The sequence below is a fragment of the Lynx canadensis genome, chromosome B4, assembly GCF_007474595.2.
Source record: "Lynx canadensis isolate LIC74 chromosome B4, mLynCan4.pri.v2, whole genome shotgun sequence".
NCBI classification, from domain to species: Eukaryota; Metazoa; Chordata; class Mammalia; order Carnivora; family Felidae; genus Lynx; species Lynx canadensis.
This window is the reverse complement of record NC_044309.1, coordinates 90,919,935-90,946,017: the sequence shown is the minus strand read 5'-3', so window position 1 is coordinate 90,946,017 and position 26,083 is coordinate 90,919,935. Positions and strand designations below refer to the sequence as shown.

General features: G+C 39.6%; 1 protein-coding gene across 2 annotated transcripts in view; it reads right to left on the bottom strand.

The window, feature by feature from the left end:
* The window catches only part of HELB (DNA helicase B), a 32,981-nt gene extending 6,906 nt beyond the window's left edge, over nucleotides 1–26,075 (bottom strand). The window contains exons 1-11 of one of the 2 annotated variants that reach the window (XM_030323148.1): nucleotides 25,690–26,075; nucleotides 24,035–24,445; nucleotides 22,711–22,880; nucleotides 19,555–20,433; nucleotides 15,701–15,878; nucleotides 14,375–14,516; nucleotides 11,734–11,888; nucleotides 7,784–7,865; nucleotides 7,232–7,291; nucleotides 4,732–4,960; nucleotides 3,790–3,933 (exon numbers count right to left, since the gene is read on the bottom strand). In XM_030323148.1, coding sequence (XP_030179008.1) covers nucleotides 3,790–3,933; nucleotides 4,732–4,960; nucleotides 7,232–7,291; nucleotides 7,784–7,865; nucleotides 11,734–11,888; nucleotides 14,375–14,516; nucleotides 15,701–15,878; nucleotides 19,555–20,433; nucleotides 22,711–22,880; nucleotides 24,035–24,445; nucleotides 25,690–25,873 — 2,634 coding nt within the window. In that variant the 5' untranslated portion in view covers nucleotides 25,874–26,075. Of the gene's footprint in view, nucleotides 1–3,789; nucleotides 3,934–4,731; nucleotides 4,961–7,231; nucleotides 7,292–7,783; nucleotides 7,866–11,733; nucleotides 11,889–14,374; nucleotides 14,517–15,700; nucleotides 15,879–19,554; nucleotides 20,434–22,710; nucleotides 22,881–24,034; nucleotides 24,446–25,618 lie in introns of both variants that reach the window. The other variant, XM_030323149.1, reaches the window with a different exon arrangement.
* Nucleotides 26,076–26,083: the final 8 nt, after the last annotated feature.

Sequence of the window (26,083 nt, the reverse complement as noted above, 5' to 3'; positions counted from 1 at the left end):
GCAAAGGCAGGGCCGCGTCTTTCTTGTTCACTGCTCTTTACCCAGTGTCTAATGAATAATTATAAAAATTAAACAGCCATGCCAAAGGTCTGCTTAAAAAGCAGGACATGGACATCTGACGTCATGGCAATAACCTGCTATAAATTATTCGTCCATTTTTCATATCTTCCTTGAATCATGAGAGCTTTCAAACTTCTTAAAGGAGGCAGGTTTCCTACACTGACTTTTAAATTATGTATACGTCCGTTCTCTAAATGTGTTCTAAAACTCTACATCTGTACGAATAAACACAAACCATTGATTCCTTTCATGATGTTACAGGCTCAGAATCTGAAAATATACGGACCTTAGAATAGGGGTTAAAACACTCTCTCTGCAAATGGTCAAAAAGTAAATACTTTCAGTTTTGCAGGCCAGCTGTTCTCTATGGCAACCACTCAATTCTTCCTTGGTAATGCAAAAGCGGTCAGAGCCAATACGTAAATGAACAAGTGCTGCTGTGTTCCAGTAAAACTTTCTTTACAAAATCTGGTAGTGGGCCAGATATGGATACCATATTAAATCATACAGTCCTAGAAGGTCATAGGAGGTGATCTGGCCCCCAATCCTTCTACCCTCCCTTATCCCCCCCTTACTTCTCTGACCTCGTCTCTTGTCACTCTCCCACACTGGCCTCTTTGCTGTTCCTGGTCTTCAAATGACAGACAGCCTGCCACCTAAGAACTGTGGCCTTGGGTATTCCGTCAACCTAGAATGCTCTTCTCTCGGATACCCACATGGTTAACTTCTTTACCTCCTTCAAGTGTTTGCTCAAATGCCACGTTCTCAACGAGGCGTACACTGACTAACGTTACAACTGCATCCCACACCTATCCCTGCCCTTTTTCCACAGCATTTGCCACTTTCTACCATAATATGTACAGTTGACCCTTGAACAACATGGGTTTAAAATGCACAGGTCCACTTCCACATGGATTTTTTTAAATAATAAATACAGGGCAGTCCTGTAAATGTATTTTCTCTTCATAATAATTTTCTTTTTTTTAATGAATATTGTTTCAGGTTTATTTATTTTGAGAGAGAGAGGGAGAGTAGGGGAGGGGCAGAGAGAGAGAGAGAGGGAGAGAGAGAATCCCAAGCAGGCTCTACGCTGTCAGCGCAAAGTCGAATGTGGGGCTCTAGCTCATGAAATGTGAGATCATGACCTGAGCTGAAATCAAGAGTCAACTGCTTAACCTACTGAGTCTCCCAGGAGCCCCTTATTTATAATTTTTTTAATATTTTCTTTACTGCAGCTTACTTCTCTAAGATTTTATTTTAAAGTAATCTCTACGCCCAGTGTGGGGCTGAACCTTACAACCCCAGATCAAGAGTCACACACTCTAGGGGCGCCTGGGTGGCGCAGTCGGTTAAGCGTCCGACTTCAGCCAGGTCACGATCTCGCGGTCCGTGAGTTTGAGCCCCGCGTCGGGCTCTGGGCTGATGGCTCGGAGCCTGGAGCCTGCTTCCGATTCTGTGTCTCCCTCTCTCTCTGCCCCTCCCCCGTTCATGCTCTGTCTCTCTCTGTCCCAAAAAAATAAATAAACGTTAAAAAAAAAATTAAAAAAAAAAAAAAAAAAAAAGAGTCACACACTCTAATTCTTGAGGCAGCCAGCTGCCCCTAGCTTACTTTATTGTAAAATAACGTATATACTATTAATGTATAACATACAAGATACGTGTTAATTGTTTGATGACCATTAAGGCTTCCAATCAATGGCAGGCTATTAGTAGTTAAGTTTTCAGGGAATCAAAAGTATACATAGATTTCTGACTGCAATGGGGGGTTGGTGCCTCAAGCCTCCACAATGTTCAAGGGTCAACTGTAGTTTACTTGCTTTACGGTTGTATCTGTCTCTTTCCTCCTCCCCAGCAAATGTAATCTTCACAATGGCAGGTATCTTTCTTTGTTTCATGGACTGATCTAAACCAAGCACCAAGGACAGTCTGACTCAATAAATATTTGTTGAACTGAACATGGAAGAAACAAACTACACTGATACAAGATAATAATCACGAAATGTTCTTCGAGGTAAGAGATGCTCTTTCAACCACAAAATGACAGATTCAATAAAAGGAACAACTAGAGATATTTACTCCAACCTTAACAAAGTAATAAAAAGACCCCTTCAAACTTCATTTGTCCAGAAATGTAACAGAAGACTGGATTATAAATTTGAGGAAATCTCTTAGGAAAAAAAAAAAAAAACAGCAAAATAATAATGAGATGGAAAACAGGAGAGAGGTAAGAAATTCAGACAATCATTTCTGGAGGCCCAACATAATAGAGATTCTAGAAAGACAAAACCCACAAAACACAGGGCAAGAAACTTAAGGAAATTATTCAAGAAAATTTCCCCAAACTGAATGATACGAGTTTCTAGAATTACAGAGAGTCCATCATAAAGATCCAAGGGAGAAATTTTGCCAGAACCTGCAGCCAGGAATATGTGTACTTCTTAACAACTGGCTGTTCAGGGGTTTTTTTTACCCAATAGACACAGTCCACTGACTGCTTCTCTCTTATTTTGAAAACAAAGCCAAATCTTCAGCCTACATTAGCAAGCAAATAGGTCAGTGTGCATATCTGCATCCCAACCCTCCCTTGGCAGGAATGCGTTTACCACCCTTACCTTGATCTTCTGCATGACATCATTTCTTTATCTTTTAAAAGGAAAGGCTGAATTGGGGCCATTTTTTTGAAAGCCATTTCGACTTCTTTTTGGAACTGAGATGGAGTAGGTTAATAAATAAAACTCCATCCATTAAAAAAAACCACACACACAAAAAACAGAACCCATATGCTAATTAGTTTGCCTACCAGTAGAGGATACAGGCTAACCTAAATTTTTCCACATGCAAATGTAGGCTGATGCAGCTTCATGATTAAAGCAACATACCAACATCAAAGAGGGGCACGCAAAACAACGAGTTAAATAACAGAACCACAAATAGCTTATGAGAAGTCAAGAGTATTAAAATGAGCTTAAAAGCAAATTGCACTAAATGCAATGTTGTGTCCAGGATTAGATCCTGGAACAGAAAAAGGATATTCTTGGGAAGCTGGTGAAATCCAAATAAAGTGTGGAGCTTCGTTAATAGTAATTCTTCCAACGGTAATTTCTTAGTTTTAACACAAACACCATACTTATGTAAGACGTTGACATTAGGGAAAGTCAGATGAAGGGTATATGGGAAGAGTCTCTGCTATCTTTCAAACTCTTCTATAAAACTAAAATTATTCCCAGGACGCCTGGGTGGCTCAATTTCAGCTCATGTCATAATCCCAGGGTTGTGGGAATCAAGCCTTGTGTCAGGCTCCACGCTGAGCTTGAAGCCTGCTTAAGATTCTCTTTCTCTCTCCCTATGCCCCTCTCCCCAGCTCATGCTCTCTCTAAAATTAAAAAAAAAAAAACAAAAAACAAAAAAAAACCCCTAAAATTAAAATTATTCCCAAGTAGAGAGTAGTTGCCTCAGAAGAACAGAGGAAAGGGATGTATTTGTCAAAACCCATCCAACTTGATAAATTTAAATATGCATGCAAATTATACCCCAATAAAGCTGATTATACAATAATAAAAAAAGCAAGCTGCAAAAATACATAAACATCAGGAAGCCATTTATGTAAACTTTGGTAACCTTGTTCCTTTTTACAAAATAAAGGCAACAAAATTAAGAAGAAAATCTTTGAAGGTACTACTCCATGACTTCAAAACCAGTTCAAATCACTTTATAAATGTCCACTGTTACCTGAAAAGTGTGAATAGTTCTTGCCCAGGCATGTTTTATATGACAATATTTCATCAGTTTTTCAAAGTCCACTGTTATTTCCAAGCCAGCCATATTATTAATGGTCAAAGATCTTCTCTTTCCAAAAGTTACATCAGTTACATCCTATGATCAAAACAAAGAATTATTCTGTATGTTTTCAAATAGACACACTGTAAATATAGTCTATTTTTGTGCTGAATATTAAATGCAGCCTCAAGTAAAATTGCATGTATATTCACAATTGTTAAGAACTTTCAAAAGGCTTAAAATCTACACTTGAGCACAAACTAAATATATATATATACACCCAAACTTGAATAAATTTGAAACTTAACCTTAATCTGATTCTATGGAGAATAGTCTGTGTGCCTGACTTATTCTGAAGTCTATATGTTTCACTTCTCGCACTGACTATGTAAGTCTGCACATATTCTTTGCAAAAAGTTTATATTTCCTCACATCCTCACTGCTTGCAAAGAATAAGCTTCTATGTTTAAGATGGTGTTTATACAATGAGAACAAATTCAAAGAAACCTCAATGGTTTCTGTATTTAAGCAGCAACCAAAGATATGATGTTTTGCAAAATATATTAAGTATGTCACTTGTCCCTTATTTTTTGTTACTTGAGCCCTCCGAACTTAATAAAAATGTTTCTTAACAAAGTCTTCCAGAAAATATGAGAAAGAAACCTATTCCACCTCATTTTATGAAACCAGTTTTACTCTGAAACCAAAACCAGACAAGACATTACTAGAAAACTACAAACCAATATTCCTCATAAACGTGAATGCAAAACTCCTTAACAAAAAATTATGGAAGAATGTCAACAATTCCGATATGATTAGGTTCTGAATCAAACCTAGGGCAATTAAAAAAAAAATCTACCTCTAATAAGGTACTATTTTTCTGTTGTCACCTACCTTTGTTATAAAAAATATTTCTCCATTGCAGAGTCGAATATCACTTTCAAAGTCATGCTTATTTTTAGAAAAACCACGAAGAGTACCATTAAAGTCTTCACCACTGGCCTCTTGTTCATTACTCTCCTGACTGGGAGAGGTATCTTGAGGGAGTAGCTCCGAGAGATACACATTCCTGGTACAACAAATTTTATCACCAACTCCAAACTGAAGTCTATTCCGATGGTCTCTGAGTTAGAAAATGAGAATACGTCATCAAGGTTTGGAAAGCCTCAATTTCATTTTGTTCAGGCATTAACCCCCACTCAGATCTGATCCAATTCTCAAAATAATTTCCAAACTCTCTCTCCTTCAATTTTGTTCTCCAAATGTCAACAAGAAATCAGGCTCCCACAATCGTGGTCTGATTACCTATCCTGTCTGTGGCACCTCAAACTCAATGACATTTCCCAGCCAGATGTTTTCAAGTTAGAAATCTTGGCATAAGTGCTGATGTCTCTCTTTCCCTCTATAGATTCTAAAAGTTATCCAAATTTCTTACTTGACACATGTCCAAAGGCAAGGGAATTAAAAGCAAAAATGAACTATTGGGACCTCATGAAGATAAAAAGCTTCTGCACAGCAAAGGAAACAACCAACAAAACTAAAAGGCAACCAACAGAATGGGAAAAGATATTTGCAAATGACATATCGGACAAAGGGCTAGTATCCAAAATCTATAAAGAACTCACCAAACTCCACACCCGAAAAACAAATAACCCAGTGAAGAAATGGACAGAAAACATGAACAGACACTTCTCTAAAGAAGACATCCAGATGGCCAACAGGCACATGAAAAGATGCTCAATGTCGCTCCTCATCAGGGAAATACAAATCAAAACCACACTGAGATACCACCTCACGCCAGTCAGAATGGCCAAAATGAACAAATCAGGAGACTATAGATGATGGCAAGGATGTGGAGAAACAGAAGCCCTCTTGCACTGTTGGTGGGTATGCAAACTGGTGCAGCCACTCTGGAAAACACAGTGGAGGTTCCTCAAAAAATTAAAAATAGATCTACCCTATGACCCAGCAATAGCACTGCTGCTAGGAATCTACCCAAGGGATATGAGTGCTGATGCATAGGGCCACTTGTACCCCTATGTTTATATGGCTTCAACAAGAGCTAAATTATGGAAAGAACCTAAATGTCCATCAACTGATGAATGGATAAAGAAATTGTGGTTTATATACACAATGGAGTACTACGTGGCAATGAGAAAGAATGAAATATGGCCTTTTGTAGCAACGTGGATGGAACTGGAGAGTGTGATGCTAAGTGAAATAAGTCCTACAGAGAAAGACAGATACCCTACGTTTTCACTCTTATGTGGATCCTGAGAAACTTAACAGGAGACCAAGGGGGAGGGGAGTGAAAAAAAAAAAGTGAGAGAGGGAGGGAGCCAAACCATAAGAGACTCTTAAAAACGGAGAGTAAACTGAGGGTTGATGGGGGGTGGGGGGGGGGGGGGTGATAGGCATTGAGGAGGGCGCCTGTTGGGATGAGCACTGGGTGTTGTATGGAAACCAATTTGACAATAAATTTCATATTAAAAATAAAATAAAAAAATAAAAGTTATCCAAAGTCTTATGGATTCTGCCTTTTAAATTCATCTTCTCCTCTCCAATCTCTCCTACCCCTGCCCTATATCACGTCTTATCCCACATACACATATTTCTATTCTTGTAACTATGATGTTATATCAGAATAACAGCAGCAAGTTGAATAAATGCTGGTGATATACCAGTTACCGTCATAAGTGCCTTAGAGATACTATTTCATCCCATCCTGACTACAACTCTATGAGGGAAATTCTGCATCGGTATCCTATTTTTACACATATGGACAAGTTAAACTACCTGCCTGAGATCACAGTCACTGGGACACAGACTGGGTGACCCACCGCTGGTGCTTTCTAACCCTTTGTTAGGCTACTAAAGTGGGTTTTTTTGTGGGTCATCCCTCAACAGACTGGGAGTTCCTCCTGCAACTTCCACATCTTTATTCTCTGCACTTAACAAACAGTACAGTGTTGATAAATGCAAGAGAAGTGAGTTAATTTTTCCTGTGTGTAAACACAGTAGCTTTTCTACACTGCTATTTCTCTGATAGATGTCCCCTGGGGTGCTCTCTATGGGCATCCTGTTGCTAAGGGTCTTGGACATGCCTACACACATATTATACTTGAAAAAAAATTCTCCTGAATTCCCCATACTCATCTCCAAGAAGCTGGAGGTTGCCAACTTGAAAACCACAAGAAACACTGTATTCCTTATTTTTCTTATTACACTGATTACTGAAACAGTTCCCAAGGAGACATATTTAATTGAAGAGATCATTTCACTTCACAAATGAGAATAAAAAAGATTTTTGAGTATGTGGCTACAGTGATAAATGTCAAATAAAAGAACAGCAAAGGAAGGGCTATCCTCAAGCATTCAGACCCCTTGTGCTCACTTGATCAGGCGGCCCGTGTAGTGCTTACAACAGCAGGCGTTGATTAAGTCACAGTCTTGCCTGAAACACACAAACAAGCAAGGGTCACCTTAATGATATCTGCTTTGTGCTCACTTCTGTTACCAACAGTTACAATGTACTACATGCTATAAAAGTTTCCAGGAATCTCACCAGAGAAAAGCATTTTGTAATTTTCATCTTTTTTAAAAAGATTTTATTTTTAAGTAATCTCCACACCCAATGTGGGGCTCGAACTCACAACCCTGAGATCGAGCATCATATGCTCTCCTGACCAAGCCAGCCAGGTGCCCCCAATAATTTTTATCTTAACATAAACCGTTTCCATTCAGATTTCCTGGGAGTTTCCAAATGTAATATTTGGTAGAAAGAATCCTGTTTAAAAACTTCCCTCTGCCATATCTAACAAAGAAAGACCTCAAAATTAGAGACAGAATTAGCAATGAGAGTCTCCCATTCATACAGTACCTGTATTGATAAGTTACGAGATTTAAATGCTACACTAAGCACACTAAAATACTGCAAATGCTTTACCTTCTAAATGCAATGAACTGTGACATTTGTGCATCCTGTAGGTCATTTTCTTTGAGCAAGGTTCCAACTGCAGAATATAAATCTAATACAAGAATATAAGAGAAAAAAAGTTAACAAGGAAAAGCACCAAATTACAACATTGTTTCAATGGAGAAACTAACGCAAACGGAACACAAGTTCTCTATGGGAACATCAACCTCATTTGCTACAGCAGCCAGAGCAACACAAGAGAGAATGGAGATAAGGGTTCCAGATACCCTATCCTCAACAGAGAGGTCAACCACCTCTAGCCATTAGAACGGCTCCTAATCTAGAACACAACCCCTCATCACTGATGGCTTGTGAACGCTGAATTTAAAATATGAGCAAGAAGACAAAATATGTAATAGAATTACTGCAATGTAAGACTTCTTTCTGTCTTAAGTTCTGGTGGGAATGAGAAATAATTTGAATATCTATACGCTTTGCATCTGTCATTTCACTTTTAATCTTTACAACATGCACAGGAAGCTGTTATTATTATATCCAAGGTTGATATTTAGTAGAAAATATTAAGATACTTCCACAAAGGATGGCAAACAGCTACTCCCCAAACACTGCAACGCCCCACCCCCCACCCCAACCATGTGTTTCCTACCTACCCCCAGAACCCCCAAACCTCCCCATGGTCCAGCAACTAAAAGGTTAACCCTGGCACAGCAGAGGCATCCATTCTAAGAGTGACCATACCTCAGCTATTACATAGTTTGACCACAAACACTGATTACAGTCTAGATATAATGTGGAGCCGGGGCTCTTGGAAGTAAAAGCAATTTTCCAAAAGGGGTATGGTGCCTGGCCTTCCTCTTTCAGACTTCAAATCATTGGCAATGATGACATCCACTTCCAACCTCCCTCAAAGCAGAGAAGTAGGCTTCCTCTAATCTGTCTTACCAATAGTACAAAACAGTGAACATTTCTCATGAGAGACAGATGGAACAATTTGGGTAAGAACATTCTAGGCTTTTGTGCCTTCCCCTCACAGCAGATGAATCCCAGGGGAATGAAAAAAAACAGCCCAGGCCTTGTGATGCCCTGCTCCAGGAAGCCTAAATTAGTTGCTTACTGAGCCCTTCCTGGTTCAGATGAAGGGAAGATTATCACTAAAAAATGGCTAATGCTCAGCTCACCCCCACAGCCAAGCCCTGGGCTGCCCGAGCAGGAATTTCCAAAGGTCTCACAGGGTATTGTTTTCCTTTATATGTACAGGATGGTGTTGTTCCGCTCCTTGCTTTTTTCACTCTCCCTACACCTTACAGATCAATACGTACACCATATTTCATTGATTCTAAGATATACATTTTTCTCACACTTTAGCATCTCTGAAATTCCAGCCCAGCTCTGAAGCCTGTCTTAGGCCCCTGTACTTTGGAATATAATGGAGTCATGTACTCAGTGATTTCATTATCAGTGAAAGTGCACTATATGCCTCTCTCTCAGGAATATTTACTCAGTTCTTTTAAGGAAGGGACTAATTTCACAGCTGAAGTCTGTGACTGAGATAGAAAAACAGCATCAGCTGGGGGCTCTGCTGCCATTCTGAAACAGAGCACTTTTTTTTTGTTTAAGTACATTCTCATTAACATAAAGAAGGGGTGTCAGAAGGAAAACCAACCGTATTTCAGGTAAATCTACAAGGAGTGGCAAGGAGGGCAAGTTATTTAACTGCCTAAGTCTTATTGTATTTCATAATTATTAGCACCTACTCTTAACTAAACTGTCGTGAGAATAAATATTACCTATTAATTCTTCATAATACATGTAATAAAAAACATCACAAAACGATGCGGCTTATAATCCCATGTATGTAAAACGGAAATAAATTATACATGCTTGTGTATGGATATCATAAGGTTTAAAGGATAAACACCTAAGTCTTACTACACACCAGGAGTGGTGGGCGAGTAATAGTGATAGTATGTAACCTTTCGGGGTTGCCTGAGAGGAAATCAAGAGGAAGAGTACAAGGAAATATTCGTTTTTACTTCAAACACTTCTGTATTATTTGACCCTTTTTAAGGAATATAAGTTATTTCTATGATCAAAAAAAAAAAAAAATCAGGGGCACCTGAGCAGCTAGTTGGTTGAGCATCGGACCCTTCATTTCGGCTCAGGTCATGATCTCATGGTTTTGAGATCAAGCCCCGCATCCAGCTCTGCGTTGGGCGCGGAGCCTGCTTAGGCTACTCTCTCCCTCTCTCTCTGCCCCTACTCCCACTCTCTCCCTCTCAAAAAACAAAACAAGACAAAACAAAAACCGGAAGGGCATTTAGAGAATACTACATATCATATGATCCCATTCCAAAAGAAAAAAAACATTACTGTAACACATGAATTGACACAAAACCAAGGGAACCACATATGCGACACACAGAGCAGGAAATGCTTACGTGTAAAGCCGTGCGTCACCTGCTTCACATGCGAGCGAAAGTAGCTCAGTAGTTAGGGCACACCCGTAACAACGATGGCAACTACAATAAATTCCCAGCAGTGATCATTTAAATCCTCACTAATTCAATTTTGAGTAAACCATCACACTATTTTTTTTTAAAAAAGTTTGCTAAGTTTAGAATACAAATAACGATCAAAAGGTTTACTCTACTTGAATTAACTTGTAATAGTTCATTTAAGATCTATTATTTACAAAAAAAACTAACAGTGCCTCAAAACTGAAGAATGCCCTCAACCCTCCTAACAGCCCACAGGCAGTGCCACTATGATTCCCAGTTTACAGATGCTTAAGTGATGTGACCTGCGTTGGGAGCCTGTGCTCTTTTTGACCTTGTTATGTTGTCATCCTAACACCCACAATCAGAAGCAATGCTTGTCATTTTGTAAGAAACCGTAAGAACTAGCAGGAACTCCAGTTGGCAACAGTTTCACAACCACTACCTCTGGTTCACAAATGTACCCAAAGCAACAAATGTATTTACTTTCCCAACTGTTATAAAAGAAAATCTTCATTAATTAGGATACGCTTTCTCCTGAATGAACTTGGATTCCTGGAGCTCTGCTTCATTTGAAACTAATCATCTATATCCAATTATTCACTCAACAGATATTTACTGAGCCCTTAGTGTGTTATGTGTCAAAAGCTTACTTCTTGTGTGTGTGTGTGTGTGTGTGTGTGTGTGTGTGCGTGCACGCGTGCATGTATGTATCGTCAGTCCTTCCAAATTCCTTCCAGCATGAGCTGTTACAGATAAGACCTGTTAAGGCAGGTTTGGTCACATATGTTGGGCTAGGAAAGCTTACTTCTTTACAAAATTCTAAGGTACTCTGCTTTTGATGATTAATAAATTAATTTATGGTTTTTTTAAATTTTTTACTGTTTATTTATTTTCGAGAGAGAGAGAGAGAGAGTGCAAGCGGGGAAGGGGCAGAGGGAGAGGGAGACACAGAATCCGAAGCAGGCTCTAGGCTCTGAGCTGTCAGCATAGAGCCTGATGCAGGGCTTGAGCTCTCAAACTGTGAGATCACGACCTGAGCCTAAGTCGGACGCTTAACCGACTGAACCACCCAGGCGCCCCGTAGTTTTTTCATTTTCAGTGCCTAAATTTTTTTTTTTTTTAATTTTTTTTTTCAACGTTTATTTATTTTTGGGACAGAGAGAGACAGAGCATGAACGGGGGAGGGGCAGAGAGAGAGGGAGACACAGAATCGGAAACAGGCTCCAGGCTCCGAGCCATCAGCCCAGAGCCTGACGCGGGGCTCGAACTCACGGACCACGAGATCGTGACCTGGCTGAAGTCGGACGCTTAACCGACTGTGCCACCCAGGCGCCCCCAGTGCCTAAATTTTTTACTAGCAACATTTATCTTCACCGTCAAATAAAATTATAACTAGTCATTTAATAGGTACATTGCAAAACTGAAACCATAACCCTACACAATACAGAGGCTTACACTTACAAGAGCGATGATCACTTTTTGAGAACTGAGAACTGGCATCCTCTTCTGGGAGTCGGATAAAAATAAATGTTTTATCTCGTATTGAGACAGGGAATGTTGGATTATCAGAGATATTCAGCTCTGCATCAAATATTGGAAACTGGCGTCTTGAGATTCTTAAGTGAAGATAAAATAACACACCAAGAACATGAGTATCCAAAAAAGTGTCTTCGTATATCATCAGAGATAATGTCAATACTATAACTAAAATCCGCTAATAGATAATAAATAGGGTGAAAAGGCTTCCCATATAATGCATGGTAAATAGTAAATGAGTTTTACAATAGACTTAGCAAGACCATAATGTTACATTTATCAATCAATCCCCTGTCTCTAGCAAATTAAAAGCATTAGAGAAAAATGTCAGGGAATTTACCATTCTGGGAAGTTGACCTACCTTCCTCCAGACCACAAAAGAACTATACGAGGTAGGAATTAGCCTCATTTCACAGGTGAGCAGCACGAGGCCCATGGCCAGAGGGAGAAAGCCGGGGAGCTAGGAGGCAAATCCGGGCCCTTCTGGCTCCATAGCCCTTCCTATTTACATTAATGTGGACTCTTTGAGGCCTTTTCCAAATGCTTACATCACACTCTTTTTCTCCTTTTTTCTGTGTATAGCATTTACGTGGCCTCATTTTCTCAGAGGAACCAAATATCCACATCTTCTCTTTGCTTCTATTCCCTCATCCTTCTTTTGTTCTTAGTTTCCCAAGACTAGCAAATCATACCAGAAAGCAGAGTCCCTATGCTACAAGCAGGTGCCTTGTCACAACAGAGTCTCTCCTTGGTTATCTGGAAGAAGGTGGATTCCCTGACAAGACCCAACATCAGCCTGGCTATCAGAGCTAGTGGTACCCTACTGTCACCTTCAACCCTCCCCAACAGGGTTGAAAGGGAGAAAAGGGAAGGAGGCCACCCTGCTGAAATATCCCTGCAGATATAATTTTGGGAGTGCTGAGAATCACCATGGATTTCAGGTTTTGCTTCTGACCCAGAACATGAAACATAACTTCTATCTCTAGGAGTCCTTCCCTGGTATCATTGGGATCCTTTTGACATTAAATATCTGGTGATGATGATTAGGAAGAAATGATAAAGGCAGCACAGCCCAAATGACATCAAAAGCGTTACTAAGAGGAATTCCTAAGTTTCAGATAAAACTGAGTTCTAAGAAATCTAATGTGCATTGGGTTCTTCCAAGATTTTCAGATTTTAAAGTGACCAATCATCTACCAACCTCCCCAAAGTGAGGTGGCCTTTGGGTAGGAGCAGAAGGGTTATACAAAAAGGGTCTAACTGTGTTCTTTTGCTTAATGTCTTAATATGAACCTACAACATCCTACCCTATCCCTGTCAATTCTTCCTATAGTCCTACCCAGGGCAGACAGGGGCATTAGAGAAGGTCGGTTCTAAATGTTCTAATTTCTGCTGACATCCAATGAAGAAAATGTTCAAGCAACAAAAACAGCATTTTATAAGAATGTCAATCAAAAACAAAGAAAAATTTTGGCCCAATGAATAAAATGGTCTCTTAGTATTCTGAGATCCCAATCCATCTATTAGAGAATCACTCTAAAGGCTTATGAGAAGACTAAGGGAAGAAAAGGATTCTTTTCTACACTAAGGAGAGTAAGATGCTATGGGGGCCACCAGTATATTCATCAAGGAGTACAATAGTGTGTTCCTTTTTTTTTTTTTTTGGCTTGGGGCTCCCCTTACAAAAATTGGAGATAATTCTTCCCCATTCTCCTTTGAACTCTAATGAACTCATTTCCAAGTCTCTGTTCCCCTTGGGCTTATTCTAATCTCTAAGGTTGATATAACTTTATTCACATATATACTTTTTAAATCAGGAAGATACATTTCTTTTTTTTTTAAGTTTACTTATTTATTTTGAGAGAGAGTGAGTGAGAGCATGCAGGGAAGGGGCATGGAGAGGGAGAGAGAGAGCGAACGAGAAAAGAGAGAGAGAGAGAGAGAGAGAGAGAGAGAGAGAGAATCCCAAGCAGGCTCCATGCTACCAGCTCAAAGAGCCCAATGCAGGGCTCAAACACACAAACCGTGAGATCAGGACCTGAGCCGAAATCAAGAGTCAGTCACTTAACTGACTGAGCCACCCAGACACCCCCAAAAAAAGTCATTCTTTTTTTTTTTTTAACGTTTATTTATTTTTGAGACAGAGACAGAGCATGAATGGGGGAAGGTCAGAGAGAGAAGGAGACACAGAATCTGAAACAGGCTCCAGGCTCTGAGCTGTCAGCACAAAGCCCGATGCGGGGCTCGAACTCACGGACCGCAAGATCATGACCTGAGCCGAAGTCGGATGCCCAACTGACTGAGCCACCCAGGCACCCCCAAGAAAAGTCATTCTTAAATTTCAATAATAATTCATGCTAGACCAGTAATGAAAAATATTTCCTTTGTTTTTCTAACTGTGGGTCAAAAAGTATATATATACCTGAAGGCTAGAATAGGTTCGCTAAAAAAGCACAGTAAATGTACTGCACTGAATTGCCCTAATTCAAAAGCTAATATGTATTTTTTTTAACCTTTGATTTCTAATACAACAGAGAGAAAACGCAAAATTTTAGTTATACTGTACCTCGTAGCATTGTTCACAATTAGCTCAGATTCTGCTCTGTGGTTTGTCTTCAGTTCAATAGCACAATTTCTTGACTTAAGAGTCTCAAAAAGATCTCTCAGCAAATTACCAGGTTCAATGCTGGGTAACTGTCTAATATCACCTAAAAGGGGAAAAAAAGGATACAGTAGGTTCTAAGTAACGGGGGTCCTGAAATTTAGAAGTTGTTTTTATTTCTCCCTACTGACATATGTTATAATTACAAAGACTTACTCTAAGAAAAAAAAAAGCCCCAAACATCTTTGTTTAAAATTACTTAAGAACATGAACTCTTTAAAAATATTTAACAACAACAAAGCACTGAAAGTAAACAATATGAAATATAAAAAAGCAATAACACAATAAGGTAAAATCTGAATTGAATTCCTTTCAGACCTATAACCCCAAGCAAACTGTGCAGGGGTGTATATTTTAGCCAACATGTGAAGAGAAAAACAGGCCTTAGATCCTTAGATATATGGTATTTAGTCCCCTATTCAATCTTGCTCAACGTCTTAGTAGACCTGGAAGAATCTACGGACTCAAGTAAATAAACTAAACACATGAAATACAAAATAAACAAACCCAACATATTTGATAATAAATTTCAGTAATACAGTGATAATGTTTGGCTCTATTAAAATTCTCTTTAAACAAACAAAACCTGGAGTTAAAAAAAACAACAACAACTATTTTTTCAGCGCAAACTGGGGAAATGCTTAAGCCATTACCAGAATCAACTGCTCAGAACACATCCTCAAAGACCTAAGGGAATTATTTATATACAATTTGATTCTCACAACGCGATTCTATTTTTTCTCCGTGAAATCACACACTCTACAGACCAGAGGTACCCAACAGAATCTAACTAAATCTCACCAGAACGGGAAAGAATTTAAGAGGCTAGTGAGGTCTAATTTGGGTTATTAGCTGAAAATCATAAATTTACTCCTAAGTGGTCTGTAATTCAGACTTTGTATTATTCCCAAATGATCCACATCGTTATTTCCTCTGAGTGTGTGACATTTTTACCACCTGAACAGTCATCATTTAGGTGATTAGCAATAACCCCTAACAACTCTATTTCATTTCACCACCCGGCCTGCTAATATCCTGGCCCAAATGAAGAACCACCCAAGCTAATAGAGGGAGTAGTCAGACTGAACTCAGGGTAGCTGGAGTGTGGACTCTGAGGACTGGCTTCCCACCTGCAGGATATGGATATTAAAACCACCAAACGGTGTAAGCAACCTATTAACTGCAATGCTTTGAATAAACAAATTAGGATTCCAACAATATTTCACTTACCAAGGATAATAAGCTTAGAAAGTTTGGAGTGCTCGCACAATAAATTTAAAACTGACTTGAAGATCTTGACAGATACCAAACTCCCTTCATCTACAACCAGAACTCTAACAGAGGAAAACTTCCATGGGCTGTTCTTGGCCGGGTTTTTTTTCTTCCAGTAATAGAAACTATAATTGACCTATAAGCAAAGCATGGCATTTTAAAATTCAGGTTATAATAAATTTTACGAAACAAAATTTTAACATGTTATTTAAAAAAAAAATTCTTTTTTTAAAGTTTATCCATTATTGAAAGAGAGCACATGGGATGGGGGGAGAGAGAGAGAGGGAGAGAGAGAATCACAAGCAGACTCTGCACCACCAGCCAGAGCCCGATATGGGGCTTGAACCCAAAACTCTTGGGGCGCCTGGGGGCTCAGTCGGGTAGGTGTCCAACTTTTGGTTTCAGCTCAGGTCATGATCTCCAGTCCGTGAGTTCAAGCCCCACGCCGGGCTCTGTGCTGACAGCTCAGAGCCTGGAGCCTGCTTCAGATTCTGTGTCTCCCTCTCTCTCTGCCCTTCCCCCCAGTCACACTCTGTCTCTCTGTCTCTGTCTCTGTCTCAAAAATAAATAAATATTAAAAAAAACTTGATTAACAAAGTTCTTAAATGAGGGGCAGGGGGATGTACATAGAGTCACATAGGGAAACAGGCTAAAGAAATAGAGAACACGAAAGTTTTAGGGCTCGATACACAGAAAATATAGATCAAGTAAATTTAAAAAGAAAAGATCAAATAGTTCAAAAAATTGCTTCCTGATAAGTACTATGTGTGTTCAACAAGCTTTGCACACAGCACTATTCTAATGCAAAATCTCCACCTCTCTCTTACTACTCTTGATTAAAGAGCTCCCTATTCTTTTCCAACCTTTTCTTGGCCTTCTGAGATGGTGCTGTCACTTTGACTCACCCCCTCTCCCCACTGGAATACTCCATTTTAGAAATAAAAGGCTGCCTTCCCAACCTATGAAAATACTATTTTTCTTCTAATATTCTAAGCTCTCTTACTTCCTTACCATTTAAATGTTTATTTTATTTATTTTTGAGAGACAGAGAGGAAGATGTAGGATCTAAAGCAGGCTCCGAGCTGTCAGCACAGAGCCTGACGCAGGGCTCAAACCGACAATCTGTGTGATCATGACCTGAGCTGAAGTCAGACGCTCAACCGACCGACCCAGCCACCCCTTACTTCCCAACGTTTAAAAACATACCACCAAGGCTGACAGCTCAGAGCCTGGAGCCTGCTTCAGATTCTGTCTCCCTCCCTCTCTGCCCCTCCCCCACTCACACTCTGTCTCTCTCTCAAAAATAAACATTAAAAAAAAGTTAAAAAAAAAAAATACCACCACCACCAACAAAACAACTAAAAGAACTATTTATTAAAGATGTAATGGGGCACCTGGGTGGCTCAGTCGGTTAAGCATCCGACTTCAGCTCAGGTCATGATCTCACAGTCCCTGAGTTCAAGCCCCGCATCGGGCTCAGTGCTGATAACTCAGAGCCTGGAGCCTGCTTCCGATTCTGTGTCTCCCTCTCTCTCTTCCCCTCCCCTGCTCATGCTCTGTCTCTCTCTGTCTCAAAAATAAATAAAAACATTAAAAAATATTTTTTAATAAATAAATAAAAAATAAAGATGTAATAATATTTACTATTTTAAAAATATAGATGAGGAGAAAAATTTGGAAAATACAACCAGAGAACATTAAATATTTTGGTATACATCATTCCCAAAATGTTTCTACATTGTCACTATATATATAATATACATACATGGATTTTTTAAATGGTATCGTATCTTTATTTAATGTTTCTACTGCAGCTAGATTCAACATATATCTATTAAGGAAAAGCCTTCATATTTTCCACATGAATGCATCAATTCCCTTCAATAAAACCCTCATTCTCTCAGTGGCCTTGTCTCACAATAGAATGTTTGGAATCACTGCTAATTTGATTTTACGTATTCAATCAGTTACCTTAGAAATGCCTGGTTGACATTTTCCACTATACTTTTAGTGCTACCCATTCAATACAGGACCTATCTATGAGCCTAGATTACTCCTACAGCCTTACAGCCATGTTCCCTTACACACTAACTCAAAATGAAATTGCCTGATGAAATATAGGACACCTAGCTAAAACTGAATTTCAAATAAACAATAAATGACATTTTAGTACACGTATGTGTGATGCAATATTTGGTACATCTTATAGTAAAGACTTGTTTTTATTTTTATCTGCTCCATCTGGTAACCCTAGCCCAAGGATGATAAATAAATGGGACAAGTGCCCCATCAGTGCCTTTCCTATGGTCCTACACTCTCTCCTGCCTCTAAATGTGGCTTCAGAAATACTCTCCCAGAATTCCAAGCAGATATTAGGACACTGCCAATTTCATTCTAAATGAAATTCAAAATGATCCCACTCTGGCTCTCCTCTTCTAATCCAACCCTTAGACTCATCAGACGTGAAGGTGTAATGGAAAAAAGTCATAAGCTGATCAGAAGACCCTTCCATCAATGAGCTACACTGAACCTCTCTAGGACTATGTTCACCCTCATGACAAATAAAGGTAATAGGTAACGTCACTTCTGGGGTTGCTCATGGCTCTGTGATTCTATACAATCTTCCTTAAAACCGCTTTCTTCATTTCACTCTCTTGCTTAGGAACCTAAACAGCTCCCCAGTAAACCAAGTCCAAGCTTCTCTGTTAGGTCTATAATAAATGAAGAAAGTATGGCACCCCCGGAAGAATAATAAGCAGGGAGGTGAGAAATCTGAATCCAGGTGCTAGGTGCACTCCTGGTTAAGATCGTGGGCAAGTCCTTTAATGCTCCCAAATTTCAACTGGCTCTTCTACAAAATGACTCACATCACTGATTTATCAGGGATTTAATGAGATGGCAAAATACTTTGCAAACTTTAGAGCTCAAATTCCCAGTCGAAATCAAATTCAATTTCCATTATTTTGCAAAACATGGAATTCATTCCAATCAATGCAGTCACCTCAAAACCCATTATGATCGTTTTCCTCAATGCCTGTGGAAAGACCTGCCCCCTAAATAAAATGTCCTTCTCCTCACCTGAGGCTCTCTGTCCTTTAGAGTCCAATTCAATGATCATTTCCTTCAGAAATCTTCCAACAGCTAAGTTCCTGGATCTACAAAATGACAGGTCAGAGCTAGAAAAACCTCTCCAGCTCTTTACAAGTTTGAAACCTATGACTTCTAACTACAGCCAAAACTCTGTTTTTCAAGCATGTTAATTCATTTGAAAATTTCATTACATGTGGCTATTTGCCAGGCATCGTCGTGGGTGACAAAGATAAAGAACTAAGCTAGATGATCAAAGTCTTCCCTTTTATGGACCTTTCCTTCTGTAAAATAGAATAAAACCTTTCCCTTCCAATACAAATGCTTCTCAAAATAAGGCCTGTGGACTGTAACATGTTTGTAACCAGTCCCAGCAGAATAAAGCTGGTGTCAGAATCTAAACTAACTACATCATTAAGCATACGCTTCAGTTTAGCTGCCTTTTATTTTTCCATAGTAGTAAGACTTTCTCAATGTAGGGAGCAGTGTACTGATTTACTGTCCAGCACTAGCTCCTGCCTCACGGAAACCAGTAACAGTTTACAGCCTGGATGTTCTGAGTGGCACTGACCTCAACGTTCAGCTGCTACAAAGCACGGATCCGTAAGACATTCAAGAAATACCTACTGATTGTCATCAGGAAGAAATAAAACATCAGCTGATTCAACAAAGCTTATCTTTAAGGCAAATGTTTTATCTGCAGAGACAAATGTAAAAAGCTTTACCTGACACAGTGTATAAGCGTTAAAACCAGTCTTCTGTCGCAATAAGCCAGCTGCTTTTCCTGTTGGTGCTGTTAATAACACGTCTATAGCCTTGTCGGCCTTCAGTAGACTTTGCTCGGTAAAGGTAATCCATTCGTCTGGTACATCCCGGTCTTGTTCAAAATCTTCACAAGCTTTTTTTACTTCTTTTTCTTCCAACTGCTCCATATGCTTAAAAAGACGGCTAACAATCGTGGTCTTCCCACAACCGCCTTTCCCACTTATGACTGTCACAGCATTGGAACAAATCATTTCCAAAGCAGCCACCTGATCCTGATCCAGCAGAGCGTCACTGATTTCTGCGTTAACCTCATGTTCACCATTGTTCCAAATATGGTCACCACTGTCCTGGCTCTCCAGAATGTCCACAGAAGTTTCCAAATTGCTCTCATCAGGTTGACTTTCGTCCAGTGCATCATCGCTTCGTGAGTTCTCCGGTTGTGCGGTGTGAATAGACGCAAGCACCCTTTTGACGTCGACATGTAAATGCCATGGGGGCCTCGTCATCAGGTCACATATGGAAGAGGCAATGTCTTTCTCAGCCTGGTAAAGGTCATAAAGAAAGATGCAGCCCTTCTGGTAGGTCACCACACCAATATCCTTCAAAAACCTCAGAGACTGCCAAGCGTCATGGAAAGACATATGGTCTGACAACTTAGAAGTGAAGTCAGCTTCTTCAACACACGTGTGCCCTTGGTCTCTACATATATGTTTCAGTTTAGAATATATTATTAATGCATTTTGCTCCAAAGCAGTCATCAACTGGAGGAGAGACTTGCACTGACAAAATGATGTCCAACTTGCCTCACACTGCAAAAGCTTCAGTTCTGTGTAGGTTATCTTTAAGAAAACAGAGTTCAAGTTGCTTTATAAAAATTATAAATGTCGATGAATCTTATCAGAAATACAGTAAAAACTATGTAATTTGTCAATAACTGCTTAAGTCCCAGAAGACATGTATATCAAGTTGGAGGAAAAAACTCTGTACCTAATACATCACCAAGTTTTTACTGTCCTGTGATTAAAGATCTATATACAGGGCACCTGGGTGGCTCAGTCGGTTAAGCGTCCGACTTCGGCTTAGGTAATGGTCTCATGGTTTGTGGGTTAGAGCCCTCAGAGCCTGGAGCCTGCTTCCGATTCTGTGTCACCCTCTCTCTCTGCCCCTCCCCCACTCTCTGTCTCTCTCAGCCTCCCAAAAATAAATAAACGTTTAAAAAAATTTTTTTAAAGATCTATATACATTTTTAATTAAAATTCTATTTTCTTAAAACAATACATACACAGTTTCGAAAGTCAAATAACACCATGAAGCTTATCAAAAGACAGGAATCCCCTGCCTTACTCTTTCCATGCTGACAAAGTCAACACTTCCAACACTTTCAGTTATTTATTCCAGAATTTACTCCACATTTCCAAGTACTGTTTACACTATCCTTTGTGGGGTTTTTTTTGTTTTGTTTTGTTTTTAGATTTTCGATATTTAGTATGAACTCCCTACTATGGAAAGTCTTTCTCTGGGGAAGCTCTCTCTTATACCATCACCTCCATACCTTCTTCTCCTCCCATCTTTGAACAAAAGTTATAGTATACATTTTGTTAATCAGTTTTGGTTACATTGATGTTAAATAGGATTCACAGCTGAGCAACATGATATACCACGATTACATGAACTTTTGTGTCAAACTCGTGTGTATGATGACTGCTTCACCTTCTTGGCGTGTTTAGGTGTCTATGTGCCTCTCAACAATTCTGCCCCAACTCTACTGAAGAGGCAGAGAACTTCCTTCACCATGATCCACTCAGCAAGTTCTCCACCAGCTCCATTTTTTTTCATGGAGACATCCCTGCTAGAACCCTCCTTATATCTTATGGGCTGAAATGTGTCCCCCCCCCCCCAAATTAATATGTTGAAATCCCAACCTCCTAGTATTCCAAACTTGGCCATATTTGGAGATAGGGTCTTTAAAGTGGTAATTCAGTTAAAATGAGGTCACTGGGGTAGGCCCGAATCCAGTATGACTGGTGTCCTTATTAGGAGAGAAGATTACAACAGACAGGCACAGAAGGAAAATCATGTGAAGACACAGGGAGGTGTCTTCTCATGACCATGTACAAGCTCAGGAGAGAGGACTCAGAAGAAGCCAACCAGACCAACACTTTGATTTTGGACTTCAAGCTTCCTGAACCATGAGAAAATAAATTTCCATTGTTTAAGCCACCCAGACTATGGTATGAAGCACAGATTTAGATGGTCAGCAGCCCCAGCAATCTTAACCCCAGTAATGGTCTTTATTCTTGATGGCAGTTCACACACTGAGCAATGGACTTCAAGCCTCCTTCTCCCACTTGAGTCCCAGAATATGCATTGCTCTGCCTCTCTTCTCTACTCGGTAAATACATGCAATAATCAAATGTTCCAGAATCTCACTTTGCAAAACATCCTGAAACCATCATCATTTTACATAGGGAACAAATTCATTGTTCCAGTATTACTCAAATTGTGGGGGGAGGGGGTTCTAGGAACATTCCTGGAGATCCAAGAATTATCTCAGATTTTTTAAATTGTATTTTCAATTGGAAAACCGCCCAAAACAAAGTCCTGCAACATTTAAGGGCCACATTTGGTTCCCAACACCCCTGAAGCCTCATAGCGTCACTCCTACTTTTGGTCTATAATGATAAGAAGAGAAGTGGGTTCATACGTAAATGATATTATTGTGCCAAATACCAAAAGTTTTCAAAAGTTCAAACAGGAAAGGGAGGGACTGAAATGAACTTGCCAAATTCATAAGAACTTGTGCCTTCAATGAGATCTGTATTCAAGTTGCAAATGGCCATTTAGTTACCAAAACATGTTTCCTATTAAATTATATAATGAAATTATTGACAATGTGAATGTCATCAGTTTTGTTATTTTGTTTTCCTTTATAAATTTACTGTGTATGAGCTACAGGTGTAAGAACTTTATAGTTGGTTCTAACACTAAACGAAAAATAAATCAACATTGCAGTCCAATACAAATTTTTTTCCTTTGAAAGAGATGTAAAAATTGTCAAGTTTGAGAACTCCCCCCGCCTCCCATACAAGATGCTGCTGAGTAAATGTCTTACTTACTTTACCAAATCCAAGTTTCCACGGATGTGTACTTAACATCTCTTCTATGGCTCCCAACACCTCCTTAGAACCTGAACTTATGAGCCGTTTAAAGTGTCGAGGCAGAAGAACTGGAAGGAATTCCATTATTTTTGGAAACTGCAAAGCTGTCATTACACTTATAAATGGAACTATAGGGTAATAGAAAAGAACACATCAAACATACAAATGAGCTCACAGAACAACTGATTTGATGGACTTTCTCACTCAGCACAACCAGTTTAAGAAATCCTAATCAAAGAGAGATCAATAAGTGTATTTTAACCAGCAAGAAAACTGATTGTATTATAACAATTGATTTTGTACTAAGGTGGTTTTCACTGTGTTTAACTCCAAAATTTATGTTCCTCAAATGCTTAGACAACTGCTTCTCGGCCTTCTGTTTCCTTCTGGTTACAATATAATCAGTAAAATTTGTGACTCTGTGATACAAAGATAAATTTAAAACTAAGCGTAAGGGGCGCCTGGGTGGCGCAGTCGGTTAAGTGTCCGACTTCAGCCAGGTCACGATCTCGCGGTCCGTGAGTTCGAGCCCCGCGTCAGGCTCTGGGCAGATGGCTCGGAGCCTGGAGCCTGTTTCCGATTCTGTGTCTCCCTCTCTCCCTGCCTCTCCCCCGTTCATGCTCTGTCTCTCTCTGTCCCAAAAATAAATAAAAATGTTGAAAAAAAAATTAAAAAAAAAAAAAACTAAGCGTAAAAAATAACTTATTACATTTTAACCTTTATAATCATTTTTCTGACTGTAATCATGATTCTTTTGTCACTGAAGTCATTCAATGCTGTCCTGCCAAATTTATTTGATATAATTAAGAAATGAAATATCCCACTCATGCGGATGTCCAGATAGCAAGTCATAATATATAATTATTTTATACCATTTTGGGCTGAAATTTTTCCAAAATGGAATACTCAAGAATATGAGTATCTTTCTCCTCTGCCGTCTTAAACAGAATCATAATTAGAACCGAATAACTAACAACTGAACTTTTTCTTAATGACTCAAGGAAATCCCATGGACACAAAAGTTAGAGACAAAGACAGAATCACAGTTTTAGAACTGGGGAGGAACTGAAAGGAGCTTAAAGATCATCTTACCCAACTCTCCACATTAATGACGAGGAACCTTGAATGACAATGACACATCCCAAAGCGATAGAAACACATTTTCAAAAACACATTTTAAAAAAGAATACTAAGCCAAGATACTATAGGGGTAATGTCTTAAACACACTAGTCATTAAGTATTTCCATTACACTAAAAGTGGATGATAAAAATCACACCTACTTGTGTTTTCCAGAGGAAGGCACATCTCATTTTCTGGTAGAGATTCTTCCTGTACATTCTGTTTTGACTGTTTTTGATGATTCCTTTCAATTTCCTTTTGGAAAGTTCTTAATGTTTCCCTAAGATTTTCAAAGTTGAGGTTTTTATAGCTTGATACAGCATTTACCCATGCTAAAAATTTATTTATATGATCACTGGAGACTTTACAGTCTTTAAGAAACAGGGAACAGATATTTTTTTGATTGGGTGGTGACATATCAGACTGTAAAAAGTAAGATGGAAATCCTTGAACTTGATAGCTCCTCAGTCCCAAAGGTTTCACTTGTACTTTCACTCGCCACCAAGGACCCGTTACTGGAAAACGTCCAAACACTTGACATTGCTCTTGAGTGTTTTCATCAGGAATTACAACTTTAAAAAAAGTTAATTTAAGATATTTAAAACCCCTTTTTCAATATTTTACCAAATCTACCACTCTCTTTAATCGCCCCACAGCACCCTGTACAGATAGATGTCTATGAGGGAATCCACAGAAGCTGTTCCACCTGTTTCAAATGTTCTCTTCCTTACTGTTTACCCCATCTGCTACAGACCTCAGCTTAATTGTCACTTCCTCAAGAAAGCCTTCCCTGAATCTCAAGAATATAACCTCTCCTAGCACTGCTTACTATTCCTTCTATGCACTAAATAATAGTATAGTTACTTCTGTAATTATTTAAAGAATGTCTGTTCAATTTACCAAAGGCTAAGCCCCATTAAGACAGAAATTTCATTATCTTATCCCTCCTGGGTATACCTGCAACAAACACCACCTTGCTTGGAACAAGATAGCCAGTCACTAACACTTTTAGGATAAATGACTACACCCTCCACAAACACTTGAAAACTTTCTGTGGAAACTTGTGCTGGCCACTCACAGGTAACTCTTCAAATTCAATTAATTAAAATTAAATAATATTTAAAATTCAGCTCAATAGCACAAGCTGCACTTCAAGGTTCTTAATAGTCACATATGGCTGGTGGCTATTGTACCGGACAGAGCAAATACTATACTGAAAAATGCCATCAGCACAGAAAATTCTACTGGTCTTTGGTTACCACTAAAATATTCTTAAATAAAATATTCTTAAATATCAGTCACAATGTACACATAACAGGTATAATTTATAGCACAGGAAACTACACAAGGTAAACAAACCCCCATCGCAACAGTATTAACACAAGGTTAATGAATCAACAACGCCTTGAGATGTTTCTTGCGTACGTGCGTCTATTTTCGAAGTAGCTGAAAAATAAATACACATTTGATTCCAGGCAGGACAGGAAAATAGTCTGAAAGTCTGATTCCGGGTGTGAATACAGGCTGGACATTCAACTGTTTCCTCGACTATAAAATTACCTCAAAGAGTTGTGAATATCAAATGAGATAATACACACAGAACACAAGCTTCACGCATAGTATTTACTCAAGTCACTGCTATTATTATTATTATTATTATTATTATTATTATTATCTTATCCTAAGTAGGATGAAAACAGCGAGGCCGTCCTAAATAAAAGTCTGTTAGCAATGGGGCGCCTTACTTAGGACAACACCAGAACGGGAAACACTTCAGCCTCCAATCCCATCCCCTTGGGGCAGGGGGCTTCCTCACCGCGGAGGAGTCCGGGGAGGCCGCCAGCCTTTACGCCCCCACTGCACAGCTCCTCGGCGTCGACAAACACCAGATCTTCAGTCTCCTCCGCTTCGTCCTGATAGTCATCGTCCTCCTCCACCAAGTCCTTGGGTGGGAGCAGAGGTCCCTGCAGTTCGCGCAAGTGCTGGGTCAAACAGGCCATGATGATCCCCCCCGAGCCTCTCCCCACATTCCGGAAAACCCCGGCAGGTACACGGCCATGATCAGCCAATCAGCTTCGCGACGTCCGGCCTGCGCGCGCGCGCAGGGGGCGGGGCAGCGGCGAAGCTCCGCCCCAAGCCTCCCGCGGGAGGCGGGGATAAGACGCAGACGCCGGGGACGGGGCAAAGGGCGGGGTGAAGAAGAGAGTGTA